Here is a 20,246-nt window from a genome sequence, read left to right on the forward strand (position 1 = left end):
TTAAATGTCGTTAGCAGTTTGGTTTGGATCTAAGCATATCAACATTATCTGAGAATGAGTCAATTTAATAATCACACAGGAAACATATTGTGATGGGGAGGATGTTCCTTTAAAGATTTTTGTCACAAACCCCTGGGGGTTAATAAATATCCGAAAATGTTACATTTAGCTTCAAACTAATGCAAATGCTTGAATCTCCTCGTTGGATGGCCACCGTGAATTTCCGTGTCTGTGTTTGATAAAAAAACACACAGATGCTTCCAGACCGACAAAGAATAATTAAGATCAGGTGAGTTCAAAATCTGATGCTGTGCCGAATTCCCAAACAAAAACAAAACAGATGAACCCGAACAAATGTGTGTATGTAGGCAAAAACATCGACTGAACTGACACTGGGCACAAGCTGAGTCACATGTGGGTGGGTGCCACCAACAACGAGCAGTGTGTTTGTTGTCTTAGCTGTTCCCTGTCAGCAGATAACAGCTGTATACAAATACAGATCAAACTTTATTTCCTGTCATTCATTTGTGTTTATGTAAGATGTATTGAGCGGCGGGTGATAAATATCACAGTATTTATTACTCTGTGTCAACCTGTAATAATTCATTTCATAGTTCAGTTTTTAATAACCATTTGCTCAGTTTCATTAATTTGTTCGGCAGAACTTTACAAAACAATAAGATGTGACTATGACAACACCATCGCACTGAAAATCCATTAAAAAAGTGACACATTATGGCCCAGTGCTACTGTACAATGTATTATTCTCACACCACATGTCATTTTCAGATTTTTCCAAATGTTTGGTTTTAGGAGAATTTGTATCAAGTCGTGGAAATCCGTTGGTCAAAATGTGTCTGTATCCCAGGTGTAACTCTCCCTCTCCCACTAGCGTTACATAAGGAACCATCCATTGAGGACATATCGCTGTTTCCTCCAGGCTCCTCAGGTATTCACATTCACTGAGCAGGAGCTCCTTTGAATGTGCAGACACCATCTGCCTGTACAGTTTCGCCTCACTCTAAAAATAGTCTCCTTCACCTGCGTTCCACTGTTCCTGCTCAGCCTTAGTTCCTTTCCCCCCTCCGCTGCCTAGCAGGATGTTCTGTCACACTGAAGTCTCTCCTTGTGGCCAACAACAGAAAAACAAAACAACCTCCACCCAGATTCCAGATGATATCATATATTGTTTTGCACAGAACTGTCACTTTATTGCATCTGAATTTTTAATCAGTGAATAAACTTGAATCAAAATGATGGCACTCAGAAGATACGTTTGTGTTTGAATGTCTAAAGTCACATACGAGAGCTATTTCAGGAACGCTACAGGAGGAAAGATTGTTGATCAAAAACAGTATGAGAATGACACACAAGTAACACATCTCTTACGAGCCAGACAAAGTCACGTCTCAGTCATTTGATTGTGACGGTTTGTACAATATCCTGTCATGATGTGTAGAGTAGAAATGAGCATAATACAGCTGTACCTACATGCACAAGGTGCATCTTTAACAGTAAAGACCATGCCATCAACTCATAGTCTCCTTCATGTCCCCTCAGGCGGAACAAGCTCGGAGTCACGCAGTCTGTCACTCAGCCGGCACAGAAATGGCTGCTTCCTGTTTTCTTCTCACCTCACACAAGGGCAGGCGTGGTCACCAGAACTGTGCTATGTTGCTCCCGTCACCACCACAACAGTGTCCCTCCAGTCTGAAATGAGGTGACACATTTCAAGCCAGTTTGACAGCACCCAGGAAGGTGGTGTCTCCATACAGGGACACGTTGGCCGTGGCACGAGGGATCAGCAGCTCCAAGTGGTCCCCGACCTCCAGCTTCACAATACCTAAGGAAGTCAAATGTACACTTCAGATGTTGAACTACCTTTTTTTCTTTTCTTTTCTTGCTACAAACAGCTATCCCCCTTACCAGACTACAGCCAATCCACACACACACACACACACACACACACACACACACACACACACACACACACACACACACACACACACACACACACACACACACACACACACACACACACACACACACACACACACACACACACACACATGCTTGAGAGCTTGACTAAAGAACACCGACTGACCTTCCGTAACAGCTGTTGTAACATAGCTTGACACAAACAACAGCTCAATACTCGCCTCCTGTGTAGCAGGTGTTGTAAGGGTGGACGGGGTTCATATTCTGGATGCAGCGGAACAAGATCACATACTGAGGCTCGTCTCCCACCACGTTCCTCTTCCTCCGGATCACCACGTGACCCATTGCAAAGGTGCTGTCCATGTAGTAGACCTGAGCACATCACAAACACTGGGCTCAGTCTATGCTGTGAGGCATGGGGGGGGGGTCAGGTAGGTGGTATATAATTTGCCACCTCATTTATTATGCATGCATCCTTTGCATTTCTTCTTCTTTATCTGACCTACTGCATGCTTGGATCGAGCACATTGTTTTTTCTTCTTCCTGCAATGTGTGGAGATGCATTCCCCTCCCATGTCAAAAAATCTGGTGATGGGCAAACGGAGTAGCAGCGCCTCCCTGTGGAGGAACTATGACACGACAACATGAACCGTCCTACCTGACTGTACACGAAGTAGAAGCCCTCCTCTGTGACGAGCATGCTGTCTCCGTCTGTCTCCAGGGCAGAGCCTCTCCTCAGCCCAGCCTGCCAGGGGATGCCGGTGTGCGGCTCAGAGTTATATTCTGTTCCCGAGGAAATACAAATGAGAAATCACGTCAAAGCACTGAGGAGCTAAATATGTATCGCAACAGTCTCCAAAGTGTCATCGTGCAGGTCAGGCATACTGTACCTTTCTGGAAGGTTTTCCTGCTATTGTTTGCCAACAACTGCAGGAAAGGCTGAGAAACTGTGACAAAACATACAACAATGTTAGACATGTTCATACTGGCCAGAGGCCTCCTCACAATCTGCACATTGCTTTCCTCATGGCTGTCTCTCTCTCTCTCTCTTTTTCCTTCTGCTCCTTCCCTTTTTGGTTTTTGGGAACAATTCCATTGCCAAAGTCAGCACTTAGCAACAGCTTACTGTAAATGTTGATGTCCTGTAAAAGCCCGGGGATTGTTCAATAGCTTGAGCTGATGGTTGCATTAGCTCACCACATCAGGCGTTTCAGTTTTGAAGTGATTATCACCAAAGCTGATGTGTCATCCACACTTGGCTATGTTGTTTCTTTAAACTTTTCTGAATCACAGGTCTCAGCATAAAAGGCATGTACAGATTGCGAAGCCCATTTGAGCTGTAGAAATAAACGAATGGAAAATGGCAGACTAAATATCACAACACTAAGGAATGGATTGAAGAACTTAATCCCCACCGTAAAACCCTGGAAATGAAATCGGTCACACCCTGTACGCTCCATGCAACCGTAAGAAACTGCTATCTGCATCATACATTCACAGTGAACTGTCAGACTCCGTGTCTTACCTGATGCCTCTGATCCGGAGACCAATCTTTTCTTTCGTATCGGGGGGAAAGCATGTGGAAAGCCAGGTGGGTGCAGGGACTCTTGGCTGCTCCTCCTACCGATGTTCTCAATCTGAAAAGACACGATGAAGTGTTCAGGAAAAAAAAAAAATACATCTTGGCAAAATGCCTTTCCAAATCTGTGCAGATGAAGATGTCCTCGTGGACTAGTAGTCTCTCACCTGGCCCGCATGCTTGGCCTCTCGTCCCTCTTCTCTCCTGCGACCGACCTCTGATTTGAGTCCCTCCACCTCGGCCCTGAGAGCCACCAGTTGGTACAGGGAGAAAGCTGAAAGAGAGGAGGAGGTGACCGCAGCGAGCGTCAGCAGGAAAACTGGCCAGGACAGCCTCCCTTCACCTGGCCTTTGTCCAGCATCAGGCTTCACACCTGCCAAAACTTCCATTGCGGGGCCCAAACAGTCTCCAGAGAGAGCTCACAACGGCAGCATGACCAGCCTCAGGCCTGAACTAAGCTGCCTCTCTGCTGACACGCTTGAGCAAGGAGTGGTGAGTGTTTGCTGCCGTCATCAACGGTGTCTTAAGCTTTACCTTAATGCCGGTTTAAAAGCACCACTGGCTTCCTTAAGTCTCGCTTTCTCCTTCGGTAGCTGGTTCCGGTTTAGTCTGTCTGAGGGACTATACGCAGAAGAAATACTGTACAAAGAAAGGGCACAACAGCTTCCCCTCTACTGTTCCGCTCTGCTAACCGCACTCACCGCTTCCTGCCTGACCAGCAGCCCTGACAAGTCCTCTTTTTCTTCATCTCGCTCTTTAAAAAGGATAAAACACATCCCAGCTTCTCCACATTCCAACAAACAAGCCATGTGATGGTGGAAACAGGAAGGACGGGTTGGCAGTGAGATGAGGGACAGTGTGGTAGGGAGAGAGAGGGGGAGAGAGAGCGAAAGAGGGAGAAATAAGACATAATTATCGGCACCGTCACATTTGAACTTTACAGTTCGAGGAGCCAACACGCACAGAAAGAAGGAAGTACAAAGATAACTTTCAACTTTGAATGGCAAAACAAACAAACTGCGATTCCCAGAATAAAAAAGTGAAGTGATGCCAGGTTAAATAAGTGAGTTTAGAACTGTTATTTTAAAAAATAAGCTTTTTTACAACAACAAAATCTAACGGGACAAGCAATTTCAATGTATCAATTTATTGCATGTGACAGTACAGAAAATAGAAAGTGAAAATGTGTGCTTACAAAAAGAAGTCGACATTGTTTTGAAATAGAAAAGAAAACATAAGTGAAATGGAAAAAAAATCCCTCAAACTGACAGCTTGGTGCTGAAGATGAATCATTCAGATGTCCCATCAATGGTTCATGTGTCGCTGTAAGTCATGGTAGATGTACACACATAAGAGTCAACACTGTGCGGGTCCGTTACAGGCTCAACGTTATCACATGCCGGCTTGCAAACACTTAACAGCATTCATTTCGTTATTAACAATCATAGGAACATATCTAATATGTTCCAGAGTGCATTTGCAGAACACCTGACAAATGATTTTCTTTATTCAAAACAAAAAAAGATGGAGACATTCAGTTTGATTCAACAGGGTGTTGTACAGTAACAATACATTTGGCTAGGATCAAAACCAAAATTCTAGTTATCATTAATTTAGCTTGAGGCCAGCCACCAAAAACAATACATCAAGTGACTGATGAGTTACATCTTCTCTTGAATGGAGACTAACAGCAGACGTGTGTAGAACAAGGCGTTGGGAACTAAACGAGTGCACAGTGTGCTCTAGCAACACATGGTGGGACAAATGGAACTCCGTTTATGGATTCGCTAAAATACAAACAAACGTCTTGAGTGTTCTGAGCCACTGGAGGCAAAACAAGACAACGAAAGGAAGAAAAGACCATTGATACGTTACTTCTTGTTAATTGAAGACCATAATTTACATTCATAGTAGCCTTGAGACCATTTTTAAGTCCACATTGAGACAAACAAATTAGGCCTTTTGATGTTTGTTAAATGTAGTTTAGCTTACTTTTTTTAGAAACAATATCAGACGTGTATTCAGAAGGCTGTGACACCGCTGCATGTTGCATTTGGACGGTAAGAGTAGGAGACCGGGTTTTAATCGTCGGGCTCTCCTCTCGTCCCCGGAAGACATACAGGAAAGGTTAGTCCGCTCATTAAAAGCCCTCCGAGTGAGGAAGGACATTTGGATAAATAATCACGGGGTGAGACGAGAACAGAGAATCTTCCAATTAACAATTATGATGCTGATAACGGCAAAGAAGTAATCACGTTTCATCAGAAATACTTACATTATTTCTCAGCTCTTATATATGTTCATATTTGTTTCAAGACTATCATAATACAATACTCGCATACATACATACATACGTGTGCACACACACACACGTGTATACGTGTGCGCGCGTGTGTGCGCACACACACACACACACACACGCACACACACACAGGTCGCTGTTATCGGTTGCAAAGGGTCGATACATTTCTGGTACTACGAGGTCTTATGGCACGTTTTGCGGAAGAGTATTTCCATTTAATTGAATTTTAAACATGCGGTGCTGAATATCACGTGTAGTTAATTTGACCAGAATCCCATTAAATAGGAATTAATGGATTTTTTCAGCATGTGATACGATACAAGGTTTGTTTTCAGCTGCATACGACAAGGTAAATGCAATATCGGAAAGAATATTAGCCATTTCATTCCAGATGATTCCCGTAAATTCCTGCCAATTGTCATGGGACGTTTCCCAGTATTTTGCAACCCTATTTCTGTTTATACTCTATATCCCGTGCTGGTTCTATTAGAGTGTACGACATGGGGAACAGAATCCACTCCTTTAATATGACGCTTCAGTCTGAGGAAGATCAAATGTTTCTTTCTACACAAAATCTCTTTTGGAATTTTCCAGACTGAGCCTCCTGTGATCTGGGGGAGGACCAGCAACACAAAGAGGACATAGGATTCACCTTGGAAAGTACCCACTTGATTCCTCTTACTGAGGCTGCTGAAGCCTCATTTTATCCTATGCTCAATATTGGATTTTACATTATAAACAATTCTTCCCGATCAGTAGGGATAGGAGGATTACAGCGACCGGCAACATGTCAGTGTACATACGGGCATGTGTTATAGAGTTGTACTGAGATAGACCTGAATAAATCTGCACCCATCATTTATGAACAACAAAACCACACACTGAGTAAACGCTCCTTACCAAACTACAGGAGCCAAAGTCACCAAATAGCAACTTAAGTCCATTCAACAGTAAGAACTATCCTGCGTGCTAGTTGTATTTTAACAGGACAGTAACAGGGAGAATATCTTGCAGCTTATCCATATATATATATATTAATCACTACAATGTCATGTCATGCCAAGCTGCTGCAATGATGATCCTCACCAGTTTCTGAGAGAAAACAAACATCCTAATGCTCCTCAAAGTATTGCTCAGATGATGTCAGCCTACTCTGGTAAATCGGAACACAAAAAGTGTTAACAAAGATATATACACAGTACAGGCCTGATAAGACCCATTACAGCTAGTCTTCTGCGGTTGTGACACGCCTTGCAGTTTGGGCGTGTGTGCTCTGGCTTCATTTGATTAAGGTCAGAAACGCATGCATTCATAGCTGCAACACAAAAGAAGCCATGAGGGAATTGTTTCCCTTGTTTAAAACCTTTGAAATAGTAAAATCATGTCAACAAATATTACATTTACATAAAGTGAAAAGGTAGAAAGAGTGCAATAGAATAGAAACCCAGACCAAAGCAGAAAAAAAAAAAAAAAGTACATTCTTTCCAGAAATCAATTAAGTCCATCCAATCAAGCCTTGGACAGCCGTCACTTCCTCCAGCTCACGACCAGTCAGTCCCCGGCTGTTTATTTCAGATGATGGTGACACTAGAGGACGGCTGAGCACTCTCCTCGTGGGCGTGGCTCTTCAGCAGGTCTTTCGTGAACTGCTCCAGAGCAGCAAAGTAGCCCTGACACTGCCAAGTGTCGTTGTGTGTGCCCTCCTGAAAGATGGCAAGACGTTTAGTCCGTGCAGGAGACAGCTCGTATAGCTGTTTCATCATGACGGGTGGGATGAGCTGGTCCGACAGACCGGAGACAAACAGCGAGGGCATGCGGCACAGCGCCACCTGTCGATAGGACAGGAACTGATTCCTATAGCACCACAAGGGCAGCAGGCGCATGGGCAGGAAGGAGAAGAGTGTAGCTGCCATGTGGGGGATGCTGAGGAAGGTGTTTTCAACAATAATGGCTGCCACGCGGTGAGGGTTGACCGACGCCAAGCGCACAGCCACGGCACCCCCCAACGAGCGGCCAAACAGTACCACCTTCGTCTTGTCCAGATCGGGACGGGTCATGACATAGTCCAGCGTGGCCTCGGCATCCAGGTGCAGCCCGTCCTCGCTGGGCTCGCCCTCACTCTTTCCATAGCCACGGTAGTCCACCAGCACCACGTTGGCTTTCAGATTGACCAGCATGAGCAGGGCGTTTGGCACCCTGTGACCAATGTTACCCGCATTACCGTGGAAGTAAAGGATCGTGGGTGGAGCAGAGGAGGTAGGGCTGCTTTGATTGCCGGGGCTGACTCCAGGAGGCGCGTCGCCTCCCGTGTAGCGAAGCAGGATGAGGTTGAGCTTCACGCCGTCCTTGGTGCGAATGTACACATTCTCATGAGGGATTCCTGTTGGCATGGGGACGTAAAGGCGAGAGGAGGGGGGCTGGTCTGGGAAGTAGAGGAGCACATCCTGGAATTTGTAGAGAATGCCCGCCACAGAGGCTAGGATCAGTGCGAGGAGAAAAAATCCCCCATACAGGTGGAAGGTGAGGATGAGGGCCAACAGGGAGACTCGACAAGCACCCCAGGACCAGGAGGCCAGAGTCAGGGTACAACGCTCTATTCCAGCCCACAGCCTCCAGGGCTTCTCCATAGCTAACCAAGAGCTGAGTCACACCACACACACTCTGCAAGTACAAAGAGAAGAGTAACGGGTTTAATGTAAATATACATAATCAAGAATCAAGTGAGTCGTCAGCGCATAAGAATGCACATAAGGCTAATTATCAATTCGTTTGTAATTATTTAATATCAAAAATGGTTACAATCTGCTACAGTGCAATTAAGGAAATACAAATTCTCACATTTGAGAATCTTTAATATTACCTAAATAACTCACTAATAAAATCTATAGCTGGTATATTTATGCCAAAAACGATATATTAACATGCAACTTATCTTTAGTATCACTAACATAATTAATGTAGAAGTACTTTAACGAATCACCTCTGTTCTGACAATGTTATGGATATCAATCCAAGTTATTAAGGAGAAGACAGCTACATGTTAAGGTTATTGTGTGGGGCTAACTTCACTGACTCTCAATGGGAAAATAAAGATAATCAAGCATTAAATGAGGCACTATGTAGGTGCATTTAATACTGAGGTCAAACATTATGTAAAACATGATCCCTTCCAGGCAGAGGACCTTACACAATGGCCATAAACTAAGATGGGAGGTTTGACCCTTAGCAGCCATGAATTAACCCCCTAATAACCAAAAGGCCTTCTTTGTGGTGCTAATTATGTCACTCAAACCATTTAGCTACTGCAATCAGTCCAAACGACCACCGTCTGTCAGGCTGTCATTGCAGTGATTGTTTATGAGTATCAGGTGTGTTCAGCGATTTTAAGGGCCGGTGGACAACAACTCTTGATGAAGTGAAACTCCTAAACTGAACCTCATCAGGTGTGGGCAGAGTAGAGCCAGATGTAACTAGTAAGTATGCATTGGTGGGGCTCTACGGGACCAGGAACGAGCACCAACGAAGAATTAATGTTGCTGGGTAGAAATGGTGAAAACATTTAGAAATATTACAAGACTGAAAAATGTCTCGACCCCACCCACACAAGGAAGACATGGTGACAGCTGCTGCCAGCCCGGTGAAAAGCACATTAACGTTTAACAGTAACTCTACTGACATCTATCAAATGTATTTGAGACGCATATGTCCGTGTCAGTATTACATAATGAATCACCACTAAGCACTTATGCGATATGTGAGAGACTGTCAAACCGAGCTGTTTCCCGAGACGGCGATAAGCAGACTGTTTAAGTGACTGGACATGAAACACCATCTACAGTGACGTTAGCTAGCTTAGCTGCGAGCTAGCACAGTGACAGGCACGCTAACTATCGGTCTGCCCTTCTTTACTCCTATCGCCGCATTGTTTGCCGTATAAATTAAGCCACCTATGTCTTCTATGGTTAGCCAGGTATAGCCACATACTCACCCTCCTCTCATTTTTAGCACCTCGGCTGCATGAATGTTTCACCAAACAGTAGCACGTAGACGGCGCCGTCACTGTCAAGCAGCTCTTTAGCGGTTCAATGAATTACAGTGACGGTAAACTGGTGAGAAACGCAAGGAGAACTATTGTTAGCAAGAACCGGCTACACCACTTGCTAGCATTAACGTTACTAGAGTGTGTACCCTTCGTGAAGTTCCGTGCATTTCTTAGCAGCAAAAGAAAGGTTCCTTCTTCTTCTTCTTTGACGTTTTACAGCAGCTGGCATCCTACATTTTGCATTACTGCCATCTTCTGGAGTTAAACAACTCCTACAGTGGCTGGTATGTCAAATTTTTCTAATCAGTCTTGTGTTGAAAGCTGATGACGATCTTCCGTTCTGTCTATAAAAACCGGCATACAGTCTGTATATTTACATTCCTGAAAACTATAAAAAACCCTATTATTTCTTGCCTTAATTTGAAGTTATTCCAGATCTACCAACATAATTTTAACTCATCTCTCTGGGATTAAAGGCCACATTATAGCTGGAAAAAACTAATTCATCCAATAGTTCAGTAGCTGTTTTCTGCATAGACACATTTCCGCCTGTCTCACCTTGCAGGGCAGACACGGGTAATGTTTTTACTGCTCCTATACATAATCTAAGAGCCCGAAACACATCTAATCAACCAATTACAGTTTCTCATGCAAATCCAAAAACCACACTGCCATAATTTAACCTTGATTCTATTACGCTATATGCAGGTATTTGAATGATTCAATATCGGCTACATCGGCCACATAGCCTACAATTTGTTTACACAGAAACAGGAGTCAAAATATACTCCAAGAACCAAAATGTCTAAACTGTCTCTAAATTATTTCCAGACAGTTTCACTGAACATATGGTGACCACCCATTCTGTTAAACAGTGTTGCAGCATGTTGAAATATTATAATAGAGAGAGCAGCAACCACTACTCCTGTCTCATACAAATCATATAACAGTAACACTGGGTGTTATTAACTCTGATCTCAAATTGTGTGCTATACGATCTTTGCCCACCAGATGCTGCTCTTGGAAAGATTAGAATCCTGAAAATTCACTAAATGTAGGTTCATTTTACATTTTACAAGTAAAATCCCTCAATAAAAGTTAGTGGGATGCTTCACGATAATCCTAAATGCTGTGTTAGGGAGCAGATTGACAGATCGACAGGGGACTGTTGCTATCATACATCCATGACATCAAACTGAGCCAGGAAGTTGGTACGTTTTGTTGATGTAGGCCCACAATAATCTGGCCACTAAATAGGTAGATTCCCCGGAAAACAGGGTTTCAAAGATAAAGACCTTTGTAATAAATTTGTAACTGCTCTGTTGACACGCTGAGTGAAGTGTCCCTTGATGAAAGGACATTGAGGACAGAAAGCATGTTTTAACCAATCATTTGAAGATTACAGCCTCCAACTCATCAGATATAAAACAAATACCCTAACATAGGGAATATGGAGTATAAAGCTCGTTAGATACACATTTGAAGATATGTTGATGTTTTGCCCTCTCTTCCCAGGTTGACTATTGGTATTGCCGTAACATCTAGCTCACACTCAGTGTGACCTTGGAGGAGACAGACAGATTATGTGCACACTAGCACAGCTGTTGCCCGTTCAGCTCTGCCCTTGAGGTTCGTTGATTTGATTCAGCGTCAAAACCTTAGACGGATCACCCCTCTATTCTGTTAGTTAAAAACTTCTCCGGCTACCAAAATAAAGTCACCAAAAATCAAGTCTGTGTGTGAAAACATAACAGTTGATTTAATTATCGTCGAGGCAGAAATGCTGACACCGGCAATAATGAGCCGCATAGCTGCAGCACAGAGGCAGGTGAGGAGCTTACTATCCACACGTAAACAATGATGATAACTTCAAGTCCAGCCATGTTCCGACTGTTACATTCACTCATGCAGCTGCAACTTTTCCGTTGCAATTTGTTACCTCAACAAAAATATGTGAAGATGTCGGGCAGACTGCAGGATTTGATATTGAGGCGTATTGTATTATGATATTTTCGCACAAGGAGAAAAGGTTTTGGCGTATATGCAAATTTTAAATTTGTGTCAGTAAAAAACTCACAGAGCTCAATTGTATGTAAGAGCTCACTTGGAAAATGGCCTTTAAATGGAAAAGGGTTTCGTTGAATTAAATGAGAAATGAGGATGAGGGACTTTTCAACAGATTGACTTTAAGATTATGTCCATGTTCAAACTCCATTATTTATTCACACTCTTTCGGAAAAAAGGGAAAAGCTAATGACACAAAATCATAGTGCTGCGGCCTTTTCACTGGCTGCAGCCCTGTAGAATGCAATGCAGACACACACACACACACCCACACCTACACACACACACACACACAAAGAGACACGCACACACTCGTCTCTTTAGGTTATAGGGAGTGCACTCTGATGGATTCAGCTATAAGAGACTGACAGCTGGCGAGTTTACTCTCTCTTATCTACGACTCAATTACCTTTGACATGCCAGTCAAAACATCTATTATACACACACACACACACACACACACACACTGAAACTCTCATACACACTTATATACGCACGCTCTGTGGCTCAACTATCGTATTCCACGACTCAATTACTTGAAATCTAGCACTCCAAACAGCTGGAGGGCTTGAGCTCAATAATACAAATTCAGAGCGGCTACAGGATGGGGGGAGACTGTGATGACCTTGCTGGGAATATCATATTATCAAGCCAAGGGACATGCTTGTCATTCACCTCATGCTGCGCAGCCAATAGCCAAGCGATTGATACACATTGATTTCTCTGTCAGTCAGCATCTTTCCTGACTGGTGCTGCGACTTTATATCTTCAAGTGTAAGAGTTGCTGTCTTTGCATTTTCTGCTGGGTTTGTGAAAGACACAGTTGAACTCATCTGACATCATCATGAATGATGACTCTTTGATTTGCAAGTCATTGAATGCCTTGCACGGGGTGATAGATGTGGTGTCCATGGCTACAGTAAATGTGTTGTCACCTTGGAGACAGAGCGTTGCTTTGAGTCAGAGAGGCCGGCTACATAATGGCGACTCCTCATTTCAAACGCATCTCAGAGGAGGGGGCAGATACAGCCAGGAGTTACATTTCACTGCAGTGCAACATTAAACTGCCTTTTGTTTCCCGTCATGCAGATTCATAATTAACAACATAAGAGCTGCTGTAGCTGCTGTGTCAGTCAACCAGGTTTAATGAGATTGCACATTGTACAGTGACGGCCTAATCAGCTAAGTGAAATAGGAAAGCCTACCTGGCATTGTGTGCGTGCAGCATAGAGTGTCCTGAACACATGCATGCTAAGAATAAATTGGGTGGAAATTGCTGTATGTCTCAGGCAGCAATTAGGCGGCCTCCTGTGGCGAAGAAGCAGAGATTTAATAAAGGCTATATTTCCCTCATTGCCCTTGCAAACACACCTTTTTTCACATCTATGATGATATCTATCAATCGAATTAACCTGCAGATATAGGTTTGTGCCTACTATTGTGTCTGTGTGTTCTCCTGTGTGGAATGTGGGACCTGTCTTGCTAAAGTGCAGGGAGTGGTGAGGATTTGGAGGGTAAGGATGAGCCATCCCAAACCAAAGCCATCCAGTGCCGTAATAAAGAAGTAAGGGTTAGTGCGATGTTTATACGACACAAATGTATGGATGTCACATCTTCCTACAGCTGAATCAAAATAAGACAGAGAACCTCATATTTGGGGCAAAGGCCCAGAGTCAGCAACTGTCACCCCTTCAGTCATTAGCCCTTAACACCAAGAACCAGGTCCAAAACCTTAGATTCTGACCTCAGCTTTTGAGAATCATCGATTAGGTTAGATCATTTCTCTTTTAGGCTGATACAGAAAAACTAATTCATGCTTTTATAACATCTAGGCGTGACTATTGCAATGCTCTCTTCTTTGGTTTACCTAAAAAAAGCTGTTGGCCATCAACAAATAACACAGGAGCCCTAGTACTGAGACATACATTGTATGACTCCTATTTTAAAGTTATTGCATTGGTTCAGTTTAAGAATTTAAGATTTTCTTCCTATTATTTGAAATACCGAATGTCCTGCCACCAGCCTATCTCTGAGACATGCTTTTTAGATATTTACCTACTTCTGCAGGTCCCTCAGATCTTTTGCTGGCCTCTCAGTTGTCCCAAGGATCTCAACAGAAGCGCGTGGGGAGCCAGTGTTTAATCACTGTGGCCCTCGTGTCTGGAACAGTCTGCCTGAGGATCCGAGGGACACTTTTAAAAGAAACCTTATTAACACATCTTTTTAGCCTGGCTTTTACTTAAGGTGCCTCGTCATTTATTGCCTTCGTTTTTATTTTATTTTTCGAATCATTGGTTTTCACTGCCTACTATTTCTGTCTCTTGTGTCTTTTTAATTCTAGTGACTGTTATTCATTTGAACATTTTACTCTTTGGGTAATTTTGGGTAATTTTTTTGTCTGTGCCGTGTCGATCACATTTGCAGGACTTGTAGCTCCCTCTGTTCACACCTCACGGTGTTAAATATTCTCAACGTGAAAAGTGGATTAAGGAAGAGTGGTCACCACGCTGCCTAAAATGCTATTATCACACCTGCAGCATCTTTAGAGTGTGAATGATCTTATCCTAAGCTGTCGTTCATCTCCCGGTCTTTGCCCAACCACCTCTGATGGTAGAGATAGATAATTAGCACATTCAACCACTGTGCCAAAAATAAAGATGACAAGATGACTTTCAGAAGCTGTCTTTGACTCTCCAGACACCTTGAACAGCCTCCACACTGGTAACATCAGTTGCCAGAGATGCTAAATAGAGCAGCCTTCAAGTGGTTTGTCAATGAAATTCATCTAAGTGTTTTTTTAGACAAGTATATGAATGCCAGCTTTTGTCAAGTCAAGTCAACTTTATTTATAGTAATCTAATATTACAAATCACTAATTTGCCTCAAAGGGCTTTACAATCCATGACACCTGCGATCGTTAGACCTTCGATTCTGTGCATTAAGTATGAAGGTAAAGCCAGGAGACAATTAGCCTAGCTTAGCTCAAAGACTGGAAGCAGGAGGCAACAGCTAGCTTGGCTCTTTCCAAAGTTCAGCAATATGCGCAGCACCTTTAAGGCTCAGCCAATAACAGGTTATGAACTTAAGAAGTGCTGGTAGCCTTATTTCTGATCTTTGGACAGAGGTGGGCTTGCTCTTTCCCCCTGCTTCCGATCTTCATGCGGAGTGAATCACCTGCTGATTCCAGCTATACAGACAAGAAAGTGCTATTGATCTTCTTGTCTTACTCTTAGCAGAAAAGCGAATAATCATATTTCATGAAATGTCAAACGATTCCCCTGAGGCAATAACCACCTCAGCTGCTACCACAATAATCCTGATGGTACGGATGATCCTCATCATCCTTACCATCATTATGAATCCGGGTTACAATAATGTATTGCGGTAACAGTTAACCTTTTGCCCAGAGCTCATCACGTCGGGAAATTCCTCAACACGGCTCTCTGTGAAGCAGATTCTCTTTTTAAAGGAGGTGCAACCATGAAATAGTGTCAGCAGCAAGCCCTATTTGAAAAAAAGTGCAATATCAAGGGCATGCTGTAATTACAATGTGTTCAATTTAGCCTGTGGAGACTTCAGTCTCTGCAGAAGAGAAGTAGAACCCGCTGCCCTTGAAAAATGCAGCCGCCTTTACACATCTAATGGAAGTCACAAGGTTTCTAAAGGTGGGTAAACTGTGGGAACGTGTGGGCAGAAAGGGGCCGTGTTGCTAACCTCGATCCACTTAAAGAGCGAATTCACTCAATTTAAAGAAAGCTCAGTCACTTTGTGAAGGTCAGTCAGACCGGTAGGCATAAGAAGTGATGATTGAGTTGTTTTGGGAGATCACTCCTGACTGAGCTGATACCAGAGGACATGTGGACTGTGGTCAGTAAAAAAAAGACAGAGTTGAGGTCCAGATGAAAGGTTACTGTTTTATCCTGTGGGGACGGAAAGGCCATCTTTCATTTCTAATTGAATAAGTGTCCGTGTGTGTGTGTCTGTGTGTGTGTGTGTGTGTGTGTGTGTGTGTGTGTGTGTGTGTGTGTCTGTGTGTGTGTGTGTGTTTGTGAGTGCATGTGAGTGTCGGTTGATCAGGTGAAAATAGGTTTGAAAGGAAAGAGTAGACAATGTTCCCCCAAATTTAGGTTTTTGACCTAGTAACCTGAAAATCTAGAAAACTCTGATGTTTTCATAATGCAAAATGGATCTTTATTTTTAAGTTAAAGATTCAATTGGACAATGACTTATTAAACTTAGTCACAGTGGAATAAAGCTTACACAATAATGTACATGCACTGCAATATGTGGGTTGTTATTGAGTAACGCACGTTGTCATTGCCTTGAAACTAATGATGTAAATTGGAAAGGGAAGTACTTATTCATTAGTGTGTGACAGCAGGTCATGCTCTAAAGAGTTGTAAATATAGACTAATAGCCCAGTTGGGGGCAAATAAATCCACTCACAGGCAGCACAGGCTTCACAGCTATCCATCCAATTAAGATGTTGTTGCATACACACTGGACTGACCGACCAATGCCATTTATACGACCATCAAGTACACAGCGTGTCACATCAGGTGGCTGCTATGAAATCAGAGTTAATGACTTGGGAGTAATCCAGCACAGCATGTGATTTTCAAATATGACATATTCGCCCATACAGTTCTCCATGTAGAAGGAGCTCCATAGAGGAGGTTGTGTGAAAAAGGGACAACAGTGAGAGAGAGAGAGGAGACAAGAATGATGAGGCCTCGTTTATCAATATCTTCGTTCTTTGGTGATTTGTTCTGAAGAAAAGTCGAAGTCAGATTCACGACGTGTTCCTAAACCGCAGAATTGTTTGGACATGTGTCCAATACAATGGTGAATCCCATTTTCATGCTACGGAAGAGAGCAATAGGGATTTTAAATTGATCGGATTACTACGAACCAACATGCTATCTGTTAACTTACATTTTGTGATCCAGTTGATCTTAAAACTGCACAGATAATATATGAAGTGCAAAATAATTTGCTTCCTAACTGTATTCAGGGCTTGTTAGTGAGAAAACCAGTGTAAATAAAACAGAATAGGTTTTAAACAAGGAATTCAAATTATGTATTTTACATTGCAAATCAAAAATGAAAAACGTTTAAAAAGAAGGTAAACACACGAAAATGAGGTATCCTTATCATTTAGGACAAGTTTAGAAGTTTTTGTTTCTGTTTTGTTTTTCTAAGCATAAGGGTTGCCTATTGTGTATAACATGCCTTTTGCATTATTTTGGAAAAACTGTCAAGAAGGATTTAAATGCTTTATTATCACTCCTACTACCACAACTCCAAAGAAAAAAAGAACTGCAGTAGTTCTGAAGTTGAGGTACTTGTGCTAATAAGCTGTCATATTTAGCTTAGTGGATACAAAATAACACAAAAGGTCCAAAGGATGCTATTACTCGTTCAGCATGGAATTGTTAGTGTCATATGTATTTATAAAGACCATAATGCTTTGTAAAATAACGAAATTATTTACAAAGAAATATTAAAACATTATAATATCAGAGTATTATTTTTATTTGACTCCTATGTTATACAGCAATTGTAAAAACATGCAATAACCCATTATTTTGCACAAACATGTCAACACTCAAATGTGAGTAAGTGTGCTTGAGTGTGTGTGGATTCCTTTCTCACCTGAGAACAAATCCCAAATAAATGAACATAAGTGATCGTCAGAGTCTTAGTGAAAACTGCGAAAGTGGGTTTTAAGAAGACATTTCAGCTGAAGAACAGCTGGTGAATGAGGCCCATTGAGAGGAAGGGCCAACGTACTAGTCCGTAGTGATATATGTGTCTGGCTTCCTATATCTCTCCCTTCCCAGTCAGATGACCCTGTAGTAAGTCAGCGTAGTAGCCATTGCTCACGGAGCCTCATGATTTAAAGACAAGAGTTTCTTGTTGAGAATCTGGACAATATATCACCCCCCCCTCCTCATGTTCCCTTCTTTATCTCCACAATTGGCTCTTAGTTGTTGTCTGTTTCAAGCTGTTTCTCTCTCTCTCTCTCTCTCTCTCTCTCTCTCTCTCTCGTCTGTGCTCTTTCTCTTTCTGTTGCCCTCTCCCACACACCCAGGGAGACACACTCTCCCAGACACCTCCCCGCCTCACCCCTGAGGCCCCACACAATACGAGCTTAATGGAAAGGTGCTTTACGCTGGCGGCTGTGCACTGGGGAGATATCTGTTAATGTCACTGTTCATGGGAGGAATTAGCAGAAAGCAGGGTGTTGTTATCTGTACGTGAACGTGTGCCTCCTGATGGCAGGGTATGATACCTGGATAACTGAGGTATAGCTTATTTGTGCCACAGTGTATGTGTGTGTGTGTGTGGTAGTTCACCACCCACCAGCACATAGTGGCAGTTCACGCCACTGATTTATGTTCCCCAGGTTGCGCTCTGCAGACCCTGGCTTGATTGCAGTGTATCGCTGCAGCTACAGCCATGACCCCACTGTGACCCCATAAATAAGCCCCACTGCATGATGGGAGATCGGAAAATCAGATGATGCCTATCTTCTGGAGCTGATTTATTTGATTTCTCTGTATTATTTATTCCTCCCTTGTCCCCTTCCTGTAAATTCAGGCATCTCAGCGGCGTAATACATCACAGCTGCAGCGAGCCTTGAGGAGCACGACAACAAGGATTGATGTTCTTCCATTGATCATTGCTTAGAGGCTCTGTTTAATGGTTAAAGCCACGATTTACATGCTTGATCAAGAAGGTGTAAGAAAAATTAAGGCAGATCATATGCTGTCTTCTCTCAGCTGATTAAACCATGTTACCTGAGATGGAACACTGGGGACTTTCTCAAGCTCTGGTTTTAAAATGATACACAATTCACAGTAGCACCGCAGAATTGATTTTTTGTTTCTTTAAAGTGTTTTTTTAAAGGAAGGAAGCAGGGTCACAAGTAGTGTGCGTCTGGGACTTAGTGCTGTAGCATCCTACAGCATCCTTCACATCAAAGCCGCTTTTAGGGAGCAATGAACAGAGCTTCAAATCGGCGGATAACACAATTAACAGAGACTATCTTTACATTCAACATGGCCCCAGGTTAACTGAGTTTACAGTGGAGCATCTAAAAAGCAACTTGTAAAGAGTTGCTAATGGATGGCACTCCTCCTTTGATTGTCTCACTTAGACGTCGATTTTAGATTGCCAGGAGAAGCACAGATGTGTGCTGTGATCAGAAGTAGAACAAGCAACCACAGGGAGAGGGGGAGAGGTTTGCACGTGACTGGTAGACTGCAGAGTGTGTCTGCAAAGTCATCTGAGGTCGACCAGTCTGTGTGATGAGATAGATGGTGCAGAGAAAGGGGCTTAGGCCGAGTACAGCAGAGTGCCACACGGGTCCGGGCATACTATGGTCTAAGGGCATACCTTGCATGGTAGTTTTGATAGCGATTGCAATTTGGCTTTATTTGCAAAGAAGAAAGCCACACAAAGAGTGTAACATGAGGTATCACGTTGCATGAGACCAAGCGTCTGCAGCCAATAGCGGCTCTGTGAGGGCGTGCTTTGGACACAGCTGTGCTTTGCGCTCAATTCATATGTCAACTAATGGCGATCCAGTTGATAGTTCTTGAGATATTTCAGTCTGGAGCAAAGTGGTGGAACTACTGACAGCATTGCATGGAAGACCGCACTGATATGGCAAAACATTATATAGCTGGTGAAACACCAAATGAGATGCAATAAGGCTCCCAAAAGGCAGCGATGGCACATTTATTGTAAAATAATTCACTTTTGATGATATATCTGATCAAAGAAATTTCCACTGCAGATCTTCTCTCTTTTTTTTGGATCAGTGTGAGCTGTGTCGTAACAGAGTGTCAGGGACTGCTGAGTGGTGCAGGACAACACTCTAAGCTGAGGAGAGGAGGAGAGGGAAGGAGAGAAGAGAGCAGAGCTACCCTGGCCTTTCTTGGTGGTATATATGTTTACACCACTTCTACAGGATGAGAGGTGACTGGATCTCAGCTCTGGAGGTTTCTCAGGTCCTATATTAGCCAGGATTGGACTTCACTCCCAGTTCTTCAAAGGCTTCAACATGCACCCCCCCCCCCCCCCCCCCACCCCTATTTTCCTGTTGGATCCAGGGGCAGACATTTCCCTTTCATCAGGAGGTGCTTTTCTCTGACAGCACAGATTACTGAAAAGGCAAATGCATTTATAAATGCCAGCCTCATTTTCCTTACTAACACACCGAGCCCTTACCATGCTTTGCATCAATAAATAGTTCCTCAAAGGTCTTCTATCTGTTTGATCTCTATTTATTCAGTAAATATAATTCAATGTAA

At 43.0% G+C, this 20,246-nt stretch overlaps 2 protein-coding genes across 2 annotated transcripts; both read right to left on the reverse strand.

Moving 5' to 3' along the window:
* Positions 1-1,303: 1,303 nt before the first annotated feature.
* Positions 1,304-4,078, reverse strand: tnfsf13b (TNF superfamily member 13b). The gene is made up of 6 exons (XM_079277743.1): positions 3,685-4,078; positions 3,464-3,575; positions 2,829-2,885; positions 2,597-2,721; positions 2,160-2,310; positions 1,304-1,843 (listed from the first exon to the last, which is right to left on the reverse strand). The coding sequence occupies exons 1-6, from the start codon at positions 3,904-3,906 to the stop codon at positions 1,731-1,733; spliced, it is 780 nt and encodes a 259-aa protein (XP_079133869.1). The 5' UTR covers positions 3,907-4,078; the 3' UTR covers positions 1,304-1,730.
* Positions 4,079-7,377: 3,299 nt separating this feature from the next.
* On the reverse strand, positions 7,378-9,952 carry abhd13 (abhydrolase domain containing 13). The gene is made up of 2 exons (XM_079277361.1): positions 9,808-9,952; positions 7,378-8,480 (listed from the first exon to the last, which is right to left on the reverse strand). Exon 2 carries the CDS (start codon positions 8,444-8,446, stop codon positions 7,391-7,393), a length of 1,056 nt encoding a protein of 351 aa, XP_079133487.1. The 5' UTR covers positions 8,447-8,480; positions 9,808-9,952; the 3' UTR covers positions 7,378-7,390.
* Between the last annotated feature and the right edge of the window lie 10,294 nt (positions 9,953-20,246).

The sequence above is a fragment of the Melanostigma gelatinosum genome (genome assembly GCF_949748355.1).
Source record: "Melanostigma gelatinosum genome assembly, chromosome: 10".
NCBI lineage: Eukaryota > Metazoa > Chordata > Actinopteri > Perciformes > Zoarcidae > Melanostigma > Melanostigma gelatinosum.